The 19,652-nt window shown below is 39.8% G+C and overlaps 1 protein-coding gene across 3 annotated transcripts in view; it reads left to right on the top strand.

Moving 5' to 3' along the window:
- WDR33 (WD repeat domain 33) overlaps positions 1–19,652 on the top strand; it is a 635,894-nt gene that overhangs the window by 358,609 nt on the left and 257,633 nt on the right. For all 3 annotated transcript variants that reach the window (XM_053709945.1, XM_053709944.1, XM_053709943.1), the window contains exons 13-15: positions 1,064–1,150; positions 16,075–16,214; positions 16,371–16,523. In XM_053709945.1, coding sequence (XP_053565920.1) covers positions 1,064–1,150; positions 16,075–16,214; positions 16,371–16,523 — 380 coding nt within the window. The remainder of the gene's footprint in view (positions 1–1,063; positions 1,151–16,074; positions 16,215–16,370; positions 16,524–19,652) is intronic.

Below are 19,652 nucleotides of genomic sequence, written 5' to 3'. Positions count from 1 at the left end.
TACAGTCCATAAAAATTAGACTATATAAGAATCCATTTTTTAAAAAGTTCATAAAAGAATATTACCAAACAAATATAAAGCACTATGTAAAAGATGTAATAACATAAAAGCTAAAGTCACATTAACTAGTGACATATATATTTTATATTTATATATTTTATATTTATATACATATATATTTTATATTTATATAATATATATTTTATATTTTTATATATATATTTATATATTTTTATACTACTGACTACCCTGTTTCCAATGCAGCAAAGGAATCTGGGTAAGATATGCAAATGAGGTTCACAATGACTCACCTTTTTACTTTTAGCCTGCTTTTTAAGACAGACTTCCCTTTATGCCATAGCACTGTTATGAGTGGCAATAACCACGATACAGCTGTCCTGGGATTGGTCTAAATCACTGTACTAACCCTAACTAAGCATTAAAGCTGTGTAATGAAGCAGTGCTATGGCATAAAGGGAAGTCTGTCTTATAAAGCAGGCTAAAAGTAAAAAGGTGAGTCATTGTGAACCTCATTTGCATATCTTACCCAGATTCCTTTGCTGCATTGGAAACAGTGTAGTCAGAGAGTTTCTGGGTTTAAAGCAAGTCTTCTGACTTGTTTAGATTTGTAAATGGTTTACACAATTAGTTATTTTCTCTATATTTTGTGTTTAGTGGAGGATTTTAAACTCACTTTTCGCCTCCCCATAATTTTAATTGTTGAGATATATATATATATATATATATATATATATATTTATTTACACACATTTTAAGAATGTAAAAGATCACTATAAGCTACTAGTTGGGGAAGACGCTTTAGTATATTTTTGGTTATATGTAGGAACAAGCTTAATTTGTCCCACTGCATTTTTTTTTTATTTTACTAGTTTGGGTTCTAAAGTTTAATGTTTTACCTGCCAATTTTTTTACTATCTGTTTTTTAGAGTCCATTTTTAATTTGTTTAAAATTGTGGGTCCCATCCTTGTAATTTTTTGTTTTCCTACAACATACAAATATTGTGCGTGTATTTTTTTTTTAATTTTAAAATTTGTTTTGTAGACGATATAGAACCCAACAATTTGTCAGTCATTCCTGGAATGGGGATTCCAGAGCAGTTGAAGATGGCAATGGAGCAGGAACAGATGGGTAAGACCATTTTTGAATACTTGTGTTACACTATGCAGATGGTTCATAAAATTTGTCAACCTAATAAGTGTGTGAACTGTACCAATTGACCATTGCACCTTGATGAAACTCAACAAGGAATTAAGTTTGTCATTCAGAGGAGATTGCATTTTAGAGTTAAGGCACATTACTAAGAATATTTGGGTCAGGTTTTATGGTGAAACTCATTGTGTATGAGCTGGTGTTAATCCAGTTCTACTAAACTTGATAACTACATAGGACCAATGAAAAATTGATTGTTTATTCAGGACAAGACAATTATAAAACATATATAATTTGTGGTATATAACACAGGTAAAAAATGTAGTTTGTGTCTTCTTTTCTTAGTATATTTGATATTTAAAATGTATGTTTGAGGGAGGCACTAATAAAAGCTTTAAGTGTTAAAAACTAGGAGACGAGGGAATTTGAACTAAGACTGGAATGGTCTAAATAATGTGATATAAAATAAGGTACGGATATTTAGGTCTAGAATAACCTTAATAACAATCTTACACTTTCCAAATGGGAAAAAAAGAACGAGATGGTAAATTAACAACTTTACTAATAAAACATCGTAAAAACAAAATCAATACTTCATAAAAACAAACAAACAAATAAAACTTAAAAATAAAATACATAGTCTCGTATCAAACGACCCACAAATTAAAAATAAACTGATAAGAATATAAGCGTTGCAATCTATAGTTACAGGATGAGAGAGACCAGATATATTTTAAGCATATACTGTTAAGAACGCTGAATAAATAGGATGGCAGCAAAACTTTTCCAATACGATCTTTTGAATGAAGTCTTGATGTGTAAAAAAGTTTACAATCTTAACATATCGTGTGCCAAGTATTCCTCTTAATGCAGCAATGTATTGAATAGAATGTATCAGTCTTTATTTTAAAGGGTACCGTACTTTTTTCAAATACCTCCTTTAATCCAGCAATTTCTTTAGGTAAAATAGTAGTGGCCAGCCACTATTTAACTATAAGATGTTCCGTGCTGAGGAAAGTGTTCAGACACCATATAACAGTAGGCAGATAAATCGGAGAAATCCGTACCTTAAAGTGAGTCTCTCTTAGCCCGCTATGCAGGTAATCTCACCCTTTTTCCTGTGTGCGGTGGGATTCTGAATAGCTTCCGATGTTGATGCTTCTGCTATTAATGGTCGCTTATCCCGGTTTCTTCAAACTTGCGCAAGTTACCAAACAACCGGTTGTCACCTCCTGCACTTAGTACTCAAGTGTACGCAGGGGGCGATCAGATCTCCAAACTTGTCTCTTGGCGACACCGGAAGGTAAAACTTCACCTCAGAAAGGTAAAGTCAAGGAGGAAAAATCTCTCACAACGAATAATTCTAACACAGCTTCTACGTGTTCCCTTGTCTCCTAGTTTTTAACACTTAGAGCTTTTATTAGCGCCTCCCTCAAACATACTTTTTAAATTTCCTATTTTTTTAACCTGGAAGAGGTTAATAGAGAGGAGGCTTTAGTGTTTTAAGTCCCAGCGCTTGATACATATTTCTCTTGTAAAGGTGTATCCAGTACACGGGTTCATCCATTACTTGTGGGATATTCTCCTTCCCAACAGGAAGCTGCAAGAGGACACCCACAGCAGAGCTGTCTATATAGCTCCTCCCCTAACTGCCACCCCCAGTCATTCTCTTGCAGCTCTCAACAAGAAAGGAAGTATCAAGAGAGATTAAACGGTACCAGCGTTGTACTGTTTTACTCTCAGGCAGAAATTGGAAGAAGACTTCTGCCTGGAGGTTTGATGATCTTAGCGGTTTGTAACTAAGGTCCATTGCTGTTCTCACACATAACTGTAGAGTATGGAAAGAAAACTTCAGTTGGGGGGACGGTCTGCAGATTGCCTGCTTTGAGGTATGTTCAGTATATTTTTTTCTAGAGAGACAAGGTCTAGAAAATGCTGACAGTGCCTGGTATATTTAAGGTAAGCCTGATACAGTGATTTAACAACAACTGGGATCATGCTTGCAAAAAGGGATAATATTCATGTTAATACCTATATTACTTAGTGTAAAAATGTTTACATGATTTATAAATAAAAACGTTTTTTCTCTGAGGGTGATAAATCTTTATTTGGGGCCTAGTTTCCACATGGCTTGTTAGATTACTCCTAGGAGTACTTTCTCTTGTTAAGTGTATCCAGTCCACGGATCATCCATTACTTATGGGATATATTCTCCTTCCCAACAGGAAGTTGCAAGAGTCCACCCACACCAAAGCTGCTATATAGCTCCTCCCCTAACTGCCATTACCAGTCATTCTCTTGCAAGTCTCAACATAGATAGGAGGTCGTGAGAGTCTGTGGTTTTTTATACTTAGTTTATTTCTTCAATCAAAAGTTTGTTATTTTTAAATGGCACCGGAGTGTGCTGTTTATCTCAGGCAGTATTTGGAAGAAGAATCTGCCTGCGTTTTTTCTATGATCTTAGCAGACGTAACTAAGATCCAGTTGCTGTTCTCACACATTCTGAGGAGTAAGGTACTTCAGAGGGGGAATGGCGTGCAGGTTTTCCTGCAAATAAGGTATGTGCAGTAAAATATTTTTCTAAGGAATGGAATTGACTAAGAAAATACTGCTGATACCGAAGTAATGTAAGTACAGCCTTTAAATGCAGTGAAAGAGACTGGTACCAGGCTGATTGATAGAGATATATGCTAAGGTATGTGCAGTAATATATTTTTCTAAGGAATGGAATTGACTAAGAAAATACTGCTGATACCGAAGTAATGTAAGTAAAGCCTTAAATGCAGTGATAGCGACTGGATCAGGCTTATTAATAGACATACATACTCTTATAAGAATGTGTTTTTAAAACGTTTGCTGGCATGTTTAATCGTTTTTTAACATATGTTTGGTGATAAAACTTATTGGGGCCTAATTTTTCCACATGGCTGGCTTAAATTTTGCATAGAAACAGTTATAGGGAAGGTAATCCACAGCTCAGCTGTGGCAGTTTTGTTGTGTCTGTTTAAAAAAATGTCATTTTTTTTTTTTATCTGTTTTTTGCATTAAGGGGTTAATCATCCATTTGCAAGTGGGTGCAATGCTCTGTTAACTTATTACATGTACTGTAAAAATTTCGTTTGATTTACTGCCTTTTTTCACTGTTTTTCAAATTTTGACAAAATTTGTTTCTCTTAAAGGCACAGTAACGTTTGTTATATTTGCTTGTTAACTTGATTTAAAGTGTTTTCCAAGCTTACTAGTCTCTTTATTAGTTCTAACATGTCTAACATAGAGGAGGCTCTGTGTTTATTATGTTTAAAGCCATGGTGGAACCCCATTTTAGAATGTGTACCAGATGTACTGATTTCATGTTAAACAATAAAGATCATTTTTTGTATTTAAAAACATTATCACCAGAGGATTCTGTCGAGGGGGAAGTTATGCCGACTAACTCTCCCCACGTGTCAGACCCTTTGACTCCCGCTTTAGGGACTCACGCTCAAATGGCGCCAAGTACATCAAGGGCACCCATAGCGTTTATTTTACCAGAGGATTCTGTCGAGGGGGAAGTTATGCCGACTAACTCTCCCCACGTGTCAGACCCTTTGACTCCCGCTCCAGGGACTCACGCTCAAATGGCGCCAAGTATATCAATGGCGCCCATAGCGTTTATTTTACAAGACATGGCAAAGGTTGTGTATAATACACTGGCAGCAGTATTAGTCAGACTACCTGAAATTAAAGGAAAGCAAAACAGCTCTGGGGGTAGATACAGAGCATACAGACGCTTTAAGAACCATGTCTGATACTACCTCACAATATGCTTAGTCTGTGGGTGATATTTGTGACTCAGGGAAGATGATTTAACCTGATTCTGATATTTCTACATTTAAAATTTATGCTTGAGAACCTCCACTTGTTGCTCAGGGAGGCTTTAGCTGCTCTGAATGAATGTGTACAATCGCAGTGCCAGAGAAATTGTGTAGACTGGATAAATAATATGCAGTGCCGGTGTGTACTTATGTTTTTCCAATACCTAAAGAGGTTTACTAAAATTTTTCATAAGGAATGGGATAGACCAGGTGTGCCGTTCTCTTCCCCTCCTATTTTTTTAGAAGAATGTTTTCTAATAGTTGCCACCACACGGGACTTATGGCAGACAGTTCCTCTGGCGAGGACTGTTGTGCTTTTTTAGATCCAATGGATAAAAAAATGTTTATTCAACAAGGTTTTATCCTGCAGCCCCTTGCACGCATTGCTCCTGTCACTGCTGCTGCGGCGTTCTGGTTTGAGTCTCTTGATGAGGCTTTACAGGCTCCATTGGATGAATATATTTGACAAGCTTAGAGCACTTAAGCTAGCCAATTCCTTTGTTTTCTGATGCCTTTGTTCCTTTGACTAGACTAACGGCTAAGAATTCTGTTTTTTACTATACTGGCGCGCAGAGCGCTATGGCTTATATCATGGTCAGCTGTCGTGACTTTAATAAATAAGCTACTTAACTTCCCTTCAAGGGGCAGACCCTATTCAGGCCTAGTTTGAAGGAGATTATTACTTATATCACTGGAGGAAAAGATCATGCCCTTCCTCAGGACAGGTCCAAATCAAGGGACAAAAAAGGCCTAATTTTCGTGCCTTTCGAAAATTCAAGGCAGTTGTGGCATCAACTTCCTCTAAGGCAAAATAAGAGGGAACTTTTGCTCAGTCCAAGGCGGTCTGGAGACAACCGGACCTGGAACAAAGATAAGCAGGTCAAGGAGCCTGCTGCTGCCTCTAAAACAGCATGAGGAACGGACCCCTATCTGGTAACGGATCCTATAGGGGGCAGACTTCATTCTTCGCCCAGGCGTGGGCAAGAGATGCCCAGGATCCCTGGGCATTGGAAATTATACCCCAGAGATATCTTCTGGATTTCAAAGCTTTCCCCCCCAAAAAAGGGGAGTTTTTGCCTTTCACATTTATCTGCAAACCAGATAAAGAAAGAGACATTCTTGCATTGTGTACGTGACCCATTCAGTTCCAATAGAGGAACAGGGACACAGTTTTCCTCAAATCGGTTTGTGGTTCCCAAGGAAAGGAAACCTTCAGACCTATTTTGGATCTAAAAGATCTTAAACAAATTCTTTAGAATTCTATCATTTAAGATGGAAACTATTCGTACCATCTTAACTATGATCCAGGAGAGTCAATAGAGGACTACAATGGATTTGAAGGATGCTTATCCTCACATTACGATGCATAAAGATCACCATCGGTTTTTCAGGTTTGCCTTTCTAGACAGGCATTACCAGTTTGTAGCTCTTTCCTTTGGGTTAACTACAGCCCCTAGAATCTTTATGGAGGTTCTGGGGTCATTTTGGCGGTCCTTAGGCCGCGGGGCATAGAAGTGGCCCCTTATTTAGACGACATCCTGATACAGGCGTCAAACAAGTCTCATACGGACGTAGTACTGGCATTTCTGAGATCGCATGGGTGGAAAGTGAACAAGGAAAGAGTTCTCTATCCCCAATATCAAGGGTTTCCCTCCTAGGGATTCTGATAGATTTTGTAGGAATTAAAATTTACCTGACGGAGTCCAGGTTGTCAAAGTTTCTAAATTTCTGCCGTGTTCTTCATTCCATCCGCGCCCTTTGGTGGCTCAGTACATGAATGTAATCGGCTTAATGGTAGCGGCAAGGGACATAGTACCGTTTGCACGCCTACATTTCAGACCACTGCAACTATGCATGCTCAGCCAGAGGAACGGGGATTACACAGATTTGTTCTCCTGTTAAATCCGGACCAAGAAACCAGAGATTCTCTTCTCTGGTGACTATCTCGGGTCCATCTGTCCAAGGGTATGACCTTCCGCAGGTCAGATGGGACAATTGTTACAACAGATGCCAGCCTTTTAGGTTGGGATACAGTCTGGAACTCCCTGAAGGCTCAGGGATAGTGGACTCAGGAGGAGACCCTCCTTCTAATGAATATTCTGGAACTGGGAGCGATATTCCATGCTCTTCAGACTTGGCCTCAGTTAGCAACTCTGAGGTACATCATATTTCAGTCGGACAATATCACGACTGTGGCTTACATCAACCATCAAGGGGGAACAGAAGTTCCCTAGCAATGTTAGAAGTCTTAAAATAATTCACTGGACAGAGACTCACTCTTGTCTAAAAGCTATCCCTATCCCAGGTGTTGAGAACTGTGAGGCAGATTTTCTAAGTCGTTAGACTTTTCATCCGGGGGAGTGGGAATTCCCTCCGGAGGGGTTTGCACAAGATCAAGCAGGAGAGTGCTTTGGTGCTTTTGACAGCGCCTGCGTGGCCACGCAGGACCTGGTATGCAGATCTGGTGGACATGTCATCCTTTCCACCACGGTCTCTGCTTCTGAGACAGGACCCTCTACCTCAGGGTCTTTTCAACCATCTAAATATAACTAATCTGAGATGTTATCAAAGCATGGCTTCTCCGAGTCAGTAATTGATACCTTAATACAGGCATAAAAGCCTGTCTCTAGGAAAATTTAACATAAGATATGGTGTAAATATCTTATTGTTATGAATCCAAGGGTTACTCATGGAGTAAAGTCTGGATTCCCAGGATATTATCTTTTCTCCAAGATGATTTTGAGAAAAGGGTTGTCAGCTAGTTCTTTAAAAGGACAGATTTCTACTCTGTCTATTCTTTTGCACAAGCGTCTGGCAGGTATTCTAGACGTTCAGGCATTTGGTCAGGCTTTGGTTAGAACCAAGCCTGTGGTTAAAAATGTTGCTCCGCCATGGAGCTTAAAGCTGGTTCTTAAGGTTCTTCAAGGAGTTCCATTTGAACCTTTTCATTCCATAGATATCAAACTTCTATCTTGGAAAGTTCCTTTTTGGTAGCTATTTCCTCGGCTCATAGAGTCTCCGAGTTATCTGCGTTGCAATGTGATTCTCCTTATCTGGTTCTCCGTACGGATAAGGTAGTCCTGTGTACCAACCTGGGTTTTTACCTAAGGTGGTATCTAACAAGAATATCACTCAAGAGATTGTTGTTCCATTCTTGTATCCTAATCCTTCTTCAAAGAAGGAACGTCTATTACACAATTTGGACGTGGTTCGTGTTTTAAAGTTTTACTTACAAGCTACTACAGATTTTCATCAAACATTCACCTTGTTTGTTGTCTATTCTGGACAGAGGAGAGGTCAAAGGACTTCAGCAACCTCTGTCTTTTTGGTTAAAAAGCATAATTCATTTAGCTTATGAGACTGCTGGACAGCAGCCTCCTGAAGGGATTACAGCTCATTCTACTAGAGCTGTGGTTTTCACTTGGGCCTTTTTTAAATGTGGCTTCTGTTGAACAGATTACAAGACGGAGTCTTGGTCTGCGTTTCATACTTTTTCAAATTTAACAAATTTGATACCTTGCTTCTTCGGAGGCTATTTTTGGGAGAAAGGGTTTTTTTTTTTACAGGCAGTGGTAACTTCCGTTTAAGTACCTGCCTTGTCCCTCCCATCATCCGTGTACTTTAGCTTTGGTATTGGTATCCCATAAGTAATGGATGATCCGTGGACTGGATACACTTAACAAGAGAAAACATAATTTATGCTTACCTGATAAATTTATTTCTCTTGTAGTGTATCCAGTCCACGGCCCGCCCTGTCACTTTAAGGCAGGTAATTTTTCCATTAAACTACAGTCACCACTGCACCCTATGGTTTTCCTTTCTCTGCATGTTTTCGGTCGAATGACTGGTAATGGCAGTTAGGGGAGGAGCTATATAGCAGCTTTGCTGTGAATGGACTCTTGCAACTTCCTGTTGGGAAGGAGAATATATCCCATAAGTAATGGATGATCCATGGACTGGATACACTACAAGAGAAATAAATTTATCAGGTAAGCATAAATTGTTTTTTTAAGACCCTCTGTCTTTGAGTGCATGGTGGGAGGGGCCTATTTTCGTTTTCAGTCTGAGACATCCAGCTTCCCTGAAGGAGTACTCTGGCTTATAGGACCTCTATAGAGGGTTTTGTTTCTGCAAAAATCGTTTTTAAGGGCAGGTAGGAGCCACAGCAGAGCTGTGGCAGTGTGTTTGACTGTTTAACAGGTTTAATGTTTTTCTAATTTGTTTTTGGGCCTGAGGGGTTAATCATCCATTTTTAGTCCCTTATACACACTGTAAAAATTTCGTAGAGTTTACTACTTTTTTTCACTGTTTTGCAGTTTATGTGGTAGTTTTTTTCTCTTAAAGGCACAGTACCGTTTTTTATTATTGCTTTTTTCACATTTATTAGTGTTTTCCAAGCTTGCTGGTCTCATTACTAGTCTGTTAAACATGTCTGACATAGAGGAAACTCCTTGTTCATTATGTTTAGAAGCCATTGTGGAACCCCCTCTTAGAATGTGTACCAAATGCACTGACCTTTCTATAAGTTATAAAAACCATATTATGGCTTTTAAAGATTTATCACCTGAGGTTTCTGAGACTGACAAAAGGGAGGTTACAATGCGTTTACAAGACATGGCAGCAGTTATGAATCATACCCTCACAGAGGTATTGTCCAAACTGCCAGGGTTACAAGGAAAGTGAGACAGCTCTGGGGCTAGAACAAATAGAGAGCTCTCTGACACTTTAGTAGCTATGTCTGATATACCCTCACAATGTGCAGAAGTTGAAGCAGGAGAGCTTCTATCTGTGGGTGACTTCTCTGATTCAGGGAAGGCGTTACTTCAGTCTGACTCAAATGACAGCATTTAAATTTAAGCTTGAACACCTCCGCGTGTTGCTCAGGGAGGTTTTAGCGACTCTGGATGACTGTGACACAATTGTAGTCCCAGAGAAATTGTGTAAAATGGACAAATACTTTGCAGTGCCTGTTTACACGGATGTTTTTCCAATCCCTAAGAGGTTTTCAGAAATTATTACTAAGGAATGGGATAGAGCAGGTGTGCCATTCTCTCCCCCTCCTGCTTTTAAGAAAATGTTTCCTATAGATGCCGCTACACGGGACTTGTGGCAGACGGTCCCTAAGGTGGAGGGAGCAGTCTCTACCCTAGCTAAGCGTACAACTATTCCTGTCGAGGACATTTGTGCTTTCCTAGATCCTATGGATAAGAAATTAGAGGGTTTCCTTAAGAAAATCTTTCTACATCAAGGTTTTATTCTCCAGCCTCTTGCATGCATTGCCCCAGTCACTGCTGCAGCGGCTTTCTGGTTCGAGTCTCTGGAGGAGGCTTTACAGGTAGAGACCCCGTTGGATGATATCCTTGACAGGCTTAAAGCTCTTAAGTAAGCCAATTCATTTATTTCTGACGCCGTTTTTCATTTAACCAAGCTAACGGCTAAAAATTCAGGTTTTGCTATTCAGGCACATAGGGCGCTATGGCTTAAATCCTGGTCAGCTGATGTCACTTCAAAGTCTAAACTTCTCAAGATCCCCTTCAAAGGGCAGACCCTATTTGGGCCTGGACTGAAAGAGATAATTTCTGATATTACTGGAGGAAAAGGCCACGCCCTTCCCCAGGATAGGTCCAACAAGTTAAGGACCAAACAGACTAATTTTCGTTCCTTTCGAAACTTCAAGAGTGGCGCAGCTTCATCTTCCTCTTCTACAAAACAAGAGGGAAATTTTGCCCAGTCCAAGCCAGTCTGGAGACCTAACCAGGCTTGGAACAAGGGGAAACAGGCCAAAAAGCCTGCTGCTGCCTCTAAGACAGCATGAAGGAGTAGCCCCCGATCTGGGACCGGATCTAGTGGGGGGCAGACTTTCTCTCTTCGCCCAAGCTTGGGCAAGAGACGTCCAGGATCCCTGGGCTCTGGAGATGGTTTCCCAGGGATATCTTCTGGATTTCAAAGCTTCATCTCCAAAGGGGAGATTTCATCTCTCACAATTATCTGCAAACCAGATAAAGAGAGAGGCATTCTTTCATTGCGTTCAAGACCTACTAGTTATGGGAGTGATCCACCCAGTTCCAGAGGAGGAACAGGGGCAGGGCTTCTATTCAAATCTGTTTATAGTTCCCAAGAAAGAGGGAACTTTCAGACCAATCTTTGGTATTGGTATCCCACAAGTAATGGATAAACCCATGGACTGGATACACCTTTACAAGAGAAAACAAAATTTATGCTTACCTGATAAATTTATTTCTCTTGTGGTGTATCCAGTCCACGGCCCACCCTTTCATTTTAAGGCAGGTGTTTTTTATTTTTAAACTACAGTCACCACTGCACCCTATAGATTCTCCTTTTTTTCTTGCTTGTCTTCGGTCGAATGACTGGGGGTGGCAGTTAGGGGAGGAGCTATATAGACAGCTCTGCTGTGGGTGTCCTCTTGCAGCTTCCTGTTGGGAAGGAGAATATCCCACAAGTAATGGATGAACCTGTGGACTGGATACACCACAAGAGAAATAAATTTATCAGGTAAGCATAAATTTTGTTTTTTCACCCACTTTGAAACAGACAAATTTAGAGTTCTTAGTTATTTCTGTTTTTGATTTTTGTGTGTGTGTGTATGTGTGTGTGTGTATATATATATATATATGGATCTGGGATGGCGCTCTATTTAAAAAAAGTATATGTACCAATAAGTTTGCGCCATCATACGCCAACCTATTTTTAGGTTAGTGGGAGCTCTTCCACATCTTTGGAGATAGAAACCCTTTTAGACAACATATTATTTATTACGGTCGCTATATCGACGACTTGGTATTCATTTGGGATGGGAACAATGAGTCTATCAACTTTTTTCACCAACATGTGTCACGCAACAGGTTAAACCTTAACTTTACAATTGAATCCAGCATGAATTCTTTAAATTTTTTGGATGTGACCATTAGACCTATTGGTGGGGTGATTCAGGTTGAACTATACCGTAAACCCACGTCGGGTAACAGTATTCTCAAATATGACTCTTGTCATCCATCACATCTTCTTGCTTCCATCCCCAAAAGCCAACTCATTCGGATAAAACGCAACTGTACTGATCCAAACACTTATGAACAACAGGCTGTAGACACCATGAAGCGATTAAAATCACGGGGCTATCCTAAAACAATTTTGACACAAGCAAAAATTGAAGTTGATAAGGTTCCTAGGTCAGAACTTCTCACTTACAAAAAGGAAAAAAAAGATAAAAAGGATAGTAATAAGAGTCCCTTTTCCTCTGTACCAATTTTTGTTACACCATACAGTATGGAATATGGAAAAATTTGCAAAATAATCAAACAGAGTCTACCCATTTTAGAGAATGATGAAAAATTAAATCAGGTGCTAAAAGATGGTTGTAAATTTGTGTCACGTAAAGCAAAAACCCTGAGAAACATATTATCTCCCTCTATGCTGCCCAGAGTTATCAATGATACATGGTTACAAAAACGCAAGGGATGTTCTAAATGTAATGCCTCTTGATGCAAGACGTGCTTACATATTATTCAGGGCAATACCTGTAGATCTTGAAGCATTGGGTAAAGTAAGTGATATAAGATACTTTATAAATTGCAATAGCACACACGTAATTTACCTATTGACTTGTCAGGGATGTAATATTCAATATGTGGGGCGTACCAAACGATCCTTGAAGGACCGGGTCATGGAACATCTGAGGTCCATAGAGGACCCCGAGTCAAAAACGCCCATTGCTAAACATTTCAGATACAGTATTTTCATAATTCTGATAGTACACTTCTGAAAGTACAGGGCATAGACTTTATACCACGACATCCCCGGGGTGGGGACAGGGAAAAGAAACTTGATGAACGAGAGGTTTTTTGGATTCTTCATCTAAAAACCAGGGTACCCACGGGTTTGAATTCCAGAATGGATGTAAATATGTTTATTCAACGTTGATAAACATCTCAAAATATACTGCAATACACAAGTTTTTCTATGTGTGTGAATATTTAACAATCTCAATACAACATTTCTTTTAAGAAGTGTCATACAGTTTGAGTGAGGATTAGGTCTTGATGTCCAATCAAATCACACATTAATATCTATACATTGGTTCTTTATAACATATATATTATTTAATTAATATTTTATCATTTTTTGCAATATGGAGAAATTGCATAATGGTTCTATAAAATTTAAGTAAAATAACAGAATTAATGTTGCAGTGCTTATATATTTTTATAGTTGGTTTAGTATAGAGCAGTTATACTAACTATGGTATCTGTGTATTTGATAGGAACTTAGGGGTTAATGAAATGTGTTTTAATTGATGCTATGTCATTGGATAGAAACCTGTATATAAAGAGCACTTTCACCACCTGTTCCATATCAGTGAGCAAGTGCCCCAGAGGCATGAAACGCGTATGATGTCACAGGAGGTGATGTTCCCCCTGTTCCTGTTCATATAACATGTTTTTATCAAGTTGCTGTATGAGGATTATGCTTTTATTATCTACTGAATAAAGACTGGCTTTTTACCTATTGTATCCCTGGTGTGCCGAGGAGTTTCCTTGTTTTCTTCTATATACCAATAAATGTGGTTACTATTGCAGGTGATAATTTATCCACATCAATGGTAATGTCATTGAACAAAGTTTATATATTTATAAGCAGACTAATCAATATATGTACATGTCAAATATATCAGACAAGTTAATATATATGTTTCAGGTATATTAAAGATCGATAAATCATTAAAATCAAATTAGTATTCATGCAGCATGATAAAACTTAACATAAATTATCACTAAATAAATAGATCTAAAAAAAAAAAGTTATTGGGTGCAAAAAAGTCCTTAATCCAAAGTGTTGATATTTTGTGCCAGAGAGAGGGGTTCTACACCCAATCAGATGTGCACTTAATGTACCCTCAATAAATATGAGGTAAGTGAATGGTATTAGTCGGGCACTCCCAGAGTATGGATCACAGTGTCGGTGGAGTATGGATTCCTCTCGCCTCTCTCTTTTGCTCTCTCTCTCCCTCTCTCTCCCTCTCTCTATCCCCCCCTCTTCTGCTCTCTCTATCCCCCCTCTTCTGCTCTCTCTATCCCCCCTCTTCTGCTCTCTCTAACCCCCCTCTTCTGCTCTCTCTATCCCCCCTCTTCTGCTCTCTCTAACCCCCCTCTTCTGCTCTCTCTATCCCCCCTCTTCTGCTCTCTCTATCCCCCCTCTTCTGCTCTCTCTATCCCCCCTCTTCTGCTCTCTCTATCCCCCCTCTTCTGCTCTCTCTATCCCCCCTCTTCTGCTCTCTCTATCCCCCCCTCTTCTGCTCTCTCTATCCCCCCCCTCTTCTGCTCTCTCTATCCCCCCCTCTTCTGCTTTCTCTATCCCCCCCCTCTTCTGCTTTCTCTATCCCCCCCCCCTTCTGCTCTCTCTATCCCCCCCCTCTTCTGCTCTCTCTATCCCCCCCCCTTCTGCTCTCTCTATCCCCCCCCCTCTTCTGCTCTCTCTATCCCCCCCTCTTCTGCTCTCTCTTTCCCCCCCTCTTCTGCTCTCTCTTTCCCCCCCTCTTCTGCTCTCTCTTTCCCCCCCTCTTCTGCTCTCTCTTTCCCCCCCTCTTCTGCTCTCTCTTTCCCCCCCTCTTCTGCTCTCTCTTTCCCCCCCTCTTCTGCTCTCTCTATCCCCCCTCTTCTGCTCTCTCTATCCCCCCCCTCTTCTGCTCTCTCTATCCCCCCCTCTTCTGCTCTCTCTATCCCCCCCCTCTTCTGCTCTCTCTATCCCCCCCCTCTTCTGCTCTCTCTATCCCCCCCCCTTTTCTGCTCTCTCTATCCCCCCCCCTCTTCTGCTCTCTCTATCCCCCCCCCTCTTCTGCTCTCTCTATCCCCCCCCCCCTCTTCTGCTCTCTCTATCCCCCATCTTTAGAGCTCTCTGTCTCTCGGCATCCGACCCCGCCCGCGTCATGCCCCGCATCACGTCTGGCCCCGTTCGTGTCACGCCCGGCCACGCCCATGTTGCACCCGCCCCGCCACACCCACTCCACACCCGCCAGCCACACCCACACCGCACCCGCCAGCCACACCCACTTAAAACCCACCCGGCCACACCCACTCCTCCCCGGCCACGCCCACTCCACCACATAGCGCCAGGTGTGTTTGTCCTACTGTTCTACTGCGCATGACCGCTTCGAACACACACACTTGGCCTTTTATTATATAGGATTATAGTAGTCGGGTATCCCTTGCTGGTAGCGCTTTTGGGGCTTACCTGTGGACCCTCTGTCCCTAGGTATTCTATAATCTGTACTATATATATATATATATATATATATATATATATATATATATATATATATATATATATATATATATATATGTGTGTGTGTATATATACAAACAGAGGTATCGGCGCACATCCATTTTCCAAAGCACAACATATTTTTTACTGCTGCAAAAAATTGCCTGCAAATACATCAAGAGACAACTATTCTTTTTTAAATAATATTGGGAACTTAGTCACACAATATGGCCATATTCTGCTTAGCCAGTCACCACTTTATGTGTGTATATATATATATATATATGTGTGTGTATATATGTGTGTATATATATATATATATGTGTGTGTATATATATATATATATATATATATATATATGTGTGTGTATATATATATATATATATATATATATATATATATATATATATACACACACTGTGTATGTGTGTGTCTCTCTCTCTCTCTCTCTATATATATATATATATATATATATATATATATATATATATATATATATATATACTGTATGTGTATATATCTAAAAAAAAAGAGAAAGGGAGACATAGAGAAAAACAGGAATTTAGTACATTATGTAGTTAGTAATGTATAAAACAGGTCAGCAGGAAGGATAGGGAACAATTGAAGACAAAACCATGCTCTTTCCTATAGGATAAGTAGAAGTTTTCTGTTTTATGAAAGTTTCCTGCCTAAAAGTTGTTACATTATTTAACTAACTAGCTCTTTAAATTGTGAGCTGTCTTTTGTAAAATTATATTTTTTGTTGTGTTTAAGGTAAAGAGGAGACCAGTGCAGTGGAGATGACAATTCCAGGACTGGACTGGGGAATGGATGAGGTCATGCAAAAAGATCAGAAGAAGGTACCTCAGAAAAAAGTTCCTTATGCCAAACCTATCCCGGCCCAGTTTCAACAAGTAAGTACCTAGAATGATGTTTCAGTTAAAAGCATTTTGTAACGATAGTTTGTATAAATATTGGAAACCATGCATAATTTTGCTTTGTTTATTCAACAACCTGTTAACACTTACAAATACATTACCATTTGTATCCTTTCTTACTTTGTTCCCCAGGCATGGATGCAGAATAAAGTGCCTCTTATGCCACCATCAGAATCAGTTTCGGATCGAAAGGAAGAGACAAAAGTTGATGAAAAAAAGAAAAACCAAGCAGAGATTGAACAGGAAATGGCAGCCCTTCAATATACCAACCCTCAGTTACTAGAGGTAAACAAAATGGATTTTGTCTTGATAAAGAAATCTTATAAGGCAACTGTGCAAATACAGTTTTTGATTTAAAGGGACATAACACAAGTTGGGATAGAGACAAAATACAATATGCACTTTAATTACTTTACCTGCAAATTTATACTGCAGTTCCTTGCCATTAACCCTTTTTTAAGTTTCCGAATTGTACAGCTCTAACTCCCCCCACACAATTCCTTTAATGGCTGCATCTATATCAAGCTGTGATTTGGTAGAATGCAAGACTTTAACACATCTGCTGGAGCATGCCTAGAAGAAAATAAGCTTTTATGAACTCAGTTGAAATACAATGCCTTTTTTTCTGATGCTAAACACTGATGAAGGGGAGGGGAGGGCTCAGACTATTCCAGACAGCTTGGCTATGTAACTAATTTCCATCTTAATATGAGGAGAGTCCACAGCTTCATTCCTTGTGGGAAATACAGAACCTGGCCACCAGGAGGAGACGGACACCCCAGCCAAGGGCTTAAATACCTCCCCCACTCCCTTCATCCCCCAGTTATTCTTTGCCTTTCGTCACAGGAGGTTGGCAGAGACGTGTCAAAAGATTTCAGAGTAGTTCCTTATGGATGGTAGTAATCTTCGAGATGGGACTGGAGTTTTAAATAGTAGTGTCAGCCTGTCAGAGCATTGATGAAAGTTAGAGTCTGGAGATGCAGGGAGTGTCTTTCTGAGAACCCATCCAGACTCATATTAACAGCTCCTTAAAGGGCCACTGTAAGTAAATATTTTCTATGCCTGTTACTAACTAACTACCCCAAATACGCTTTTTATCAATAGCATTTCATTAACATATCTCTACGGTATATCAGAAATCTTGTCTGCAAATTTAATTGTTTTCCAAACCCACTCCGTGGGTATCCTTTGCTCTGTACCAATCCGTTTACAATACCTAGGTTTCAAAATGGCGCTTTAAACACAAACGTATTGGTTTAAGTATTTTGAACATGCAGTGCTGAAAATAGTGGGCAGGATAATGTGACATCATCGGCGAATAAAAGATATAACTTTTAGAACGTTATGAAACTTTGTTTTGGAGAAAATATAGGTCAGTAGGTTTTAATTAATGTTTATTACCTTTAATATGTTAGTTGTTTAGCTTAATAATTATAACAGAAAGTAATCCTTTAAGCAATCAGCGTTGATGAGTTTCGCTGCTTGCTTTCTTCATTTAAGTCCATGTCAGAAGCGCATAGATTCCGGTAAGATTGTTTCATTACTTTACACATGTTAACAATAAAAAGACAGGGTCACAGTGGGACTCCTTTATCTTTATGGAATCAAGGGTTAATATCTCCTGAGGGGGATTATTGAACAGTGGGGGTTTTTTAATCGTATTTGTTATGCGATTTCGACTGCCTACATGTAAGAACGTTTGAGCTCTTAGGCTGATACGGAACATACTGGTTCTTTCTTTCGCATGATGTACCGAGTCCACAGATTCATCCTAACTTGTGGGATATTGTCCTTCTTGACAGGAAGTAGCAAAGAGAGCACCACAGCAGAGCTGTCTATATAGCTCCCCCCTTAACTCCACCCCCCAGTCATTCTCCTTTGCTGGCTCTAAGCAGGAAGAGTAAAGTTCAGTTGGGGGAACGGTCTGCAGATTACCTGCTTTGAGGTATGTTCAGTATATTTATTTCTAGAGAGATGAATGAGTTCTAGAAAATGCTGACAGAGCCTTGTGTATTTGAGGTAAGCCTGATACAGTGATTTAACAGCGACTGGGATCATGCTTACAAAACAGGGTAATACTCTTATTACTTAGTGACAGTTAAACGTTTACATGAATTCAAAAATAGGACGTTTTTTCTCTGAGGGAGATAACTCTTTATTTGGGGCCTAGTTTCCACATGGCTAATCAGATACTCCTAGGAGTATTTTCTTAAGGCCCCTCTGGCATCCAGTACAAGGTGGGAGGGGCCTATTTTAGCGCTCTAAATGTGCAGTTTTAATTCAGACTGAGACATCCAGCTTCCCTAGAGGAGTCCTCTGGCACCTGAGGACCATTATAAGGGGTTTATTTCTGCACAAAATCGTACTTGAGGGCTGGTAGGAGCCTCAGCAGAGCTGTGGCAGGGTGCTTAACTGTCTTGTAATGTTTTTTTCACGTTTTTAAATCCGGTTTGGGGCCTAAGGGGTTAATCATCCATTTGCAAGTGGGTGCAATGTTGCTTTAGTCCCTTACACACACTGTAAAAATTTCAAAGACTTTACTATATTTTTACACTGTTTTGCAGTTTAAGTGTTAGTTTTTTCTCTCTTAAAGGCACAGTAACGTTTTTGTTTAATTGCTGTTTCACCTTTATTAAAGTGTTTTCCAAGCTTGCTTGTCTCATTACTAGTCTGTTAAACATGTCTGACATAGAGGAAACTCCTTGTTCAGTATGTTTAGAAGCCATGGTGGAACCCCCTCTTAGAATGTGTACCAAATGTACTGAAATTTCTATAAACTATAAAGACCATATTATGGTGCTTAAAGATTTATCTCCAGGGGATTCTCTGACTGAAAAAAGGGAGATTATGCCTTCTAGCTCTCCCCATGTGTCAGAACCTATAACTCCCGCTCAAGTGACGCCAAGTACATCTAGCGCGTCTAATTTTTTACCTTACAGGACATGGCGGCAGTCATGAATGCTACCCTCACAGAGGTATTTTCCAAACTGCCAGGGTTACAAGGAAAGCGAGACAGCTCTGGGGCTAGAACTAATACAGAGCTTTCTGACGCTTTAATGCCTGTGTCCGATATAACCTCACAATACTCAGAAGCCGAGGCAGGTGAGCTTCTATCTGTGGGTGACATTTCAGACTCAGGGAAGGCGTATCTTAAGTCTGATTCTGAAATGACAGCGTTTAAATTTAAGCTTGAACACCTCCGCTTATTGCTTAGGGAGGTTTTAGCGACTCTGGATGATTGTGACCCCATTGGGGTTCCAGAGAAATTGTGTAAAATGGACAAATACTTTGCAGTGCCTGTTTACACTGATGTTTTTCCAGTCCCTAAGAGGTTTTTGGAAATTATTACTAAGGAATGGGATAGACCAGGTGTGCCGTTCTCTCCCCCTCCTGCTTTCAAAAAGATGTTTCCCA

This window comes from Bombina bombina, chromosome 4, assembly GCF_027579735.1.
Source record: "Bombina bombina isolate aBomBom1 chromosome 4, aBomBom1.pri, whole genome shotgun sequence".
Taxonomy (NCBI): domain Eukaryota; kingdom Metazoa; phylum Chordata; class Amphibia; order Anura; family Bombinatoridae; genus Bombina; species Bombina bombina.
Note: the sequence above shows the minus strand (reverse complement) of the source record. Positions and strands in the feature narration are given on the sequence as shown.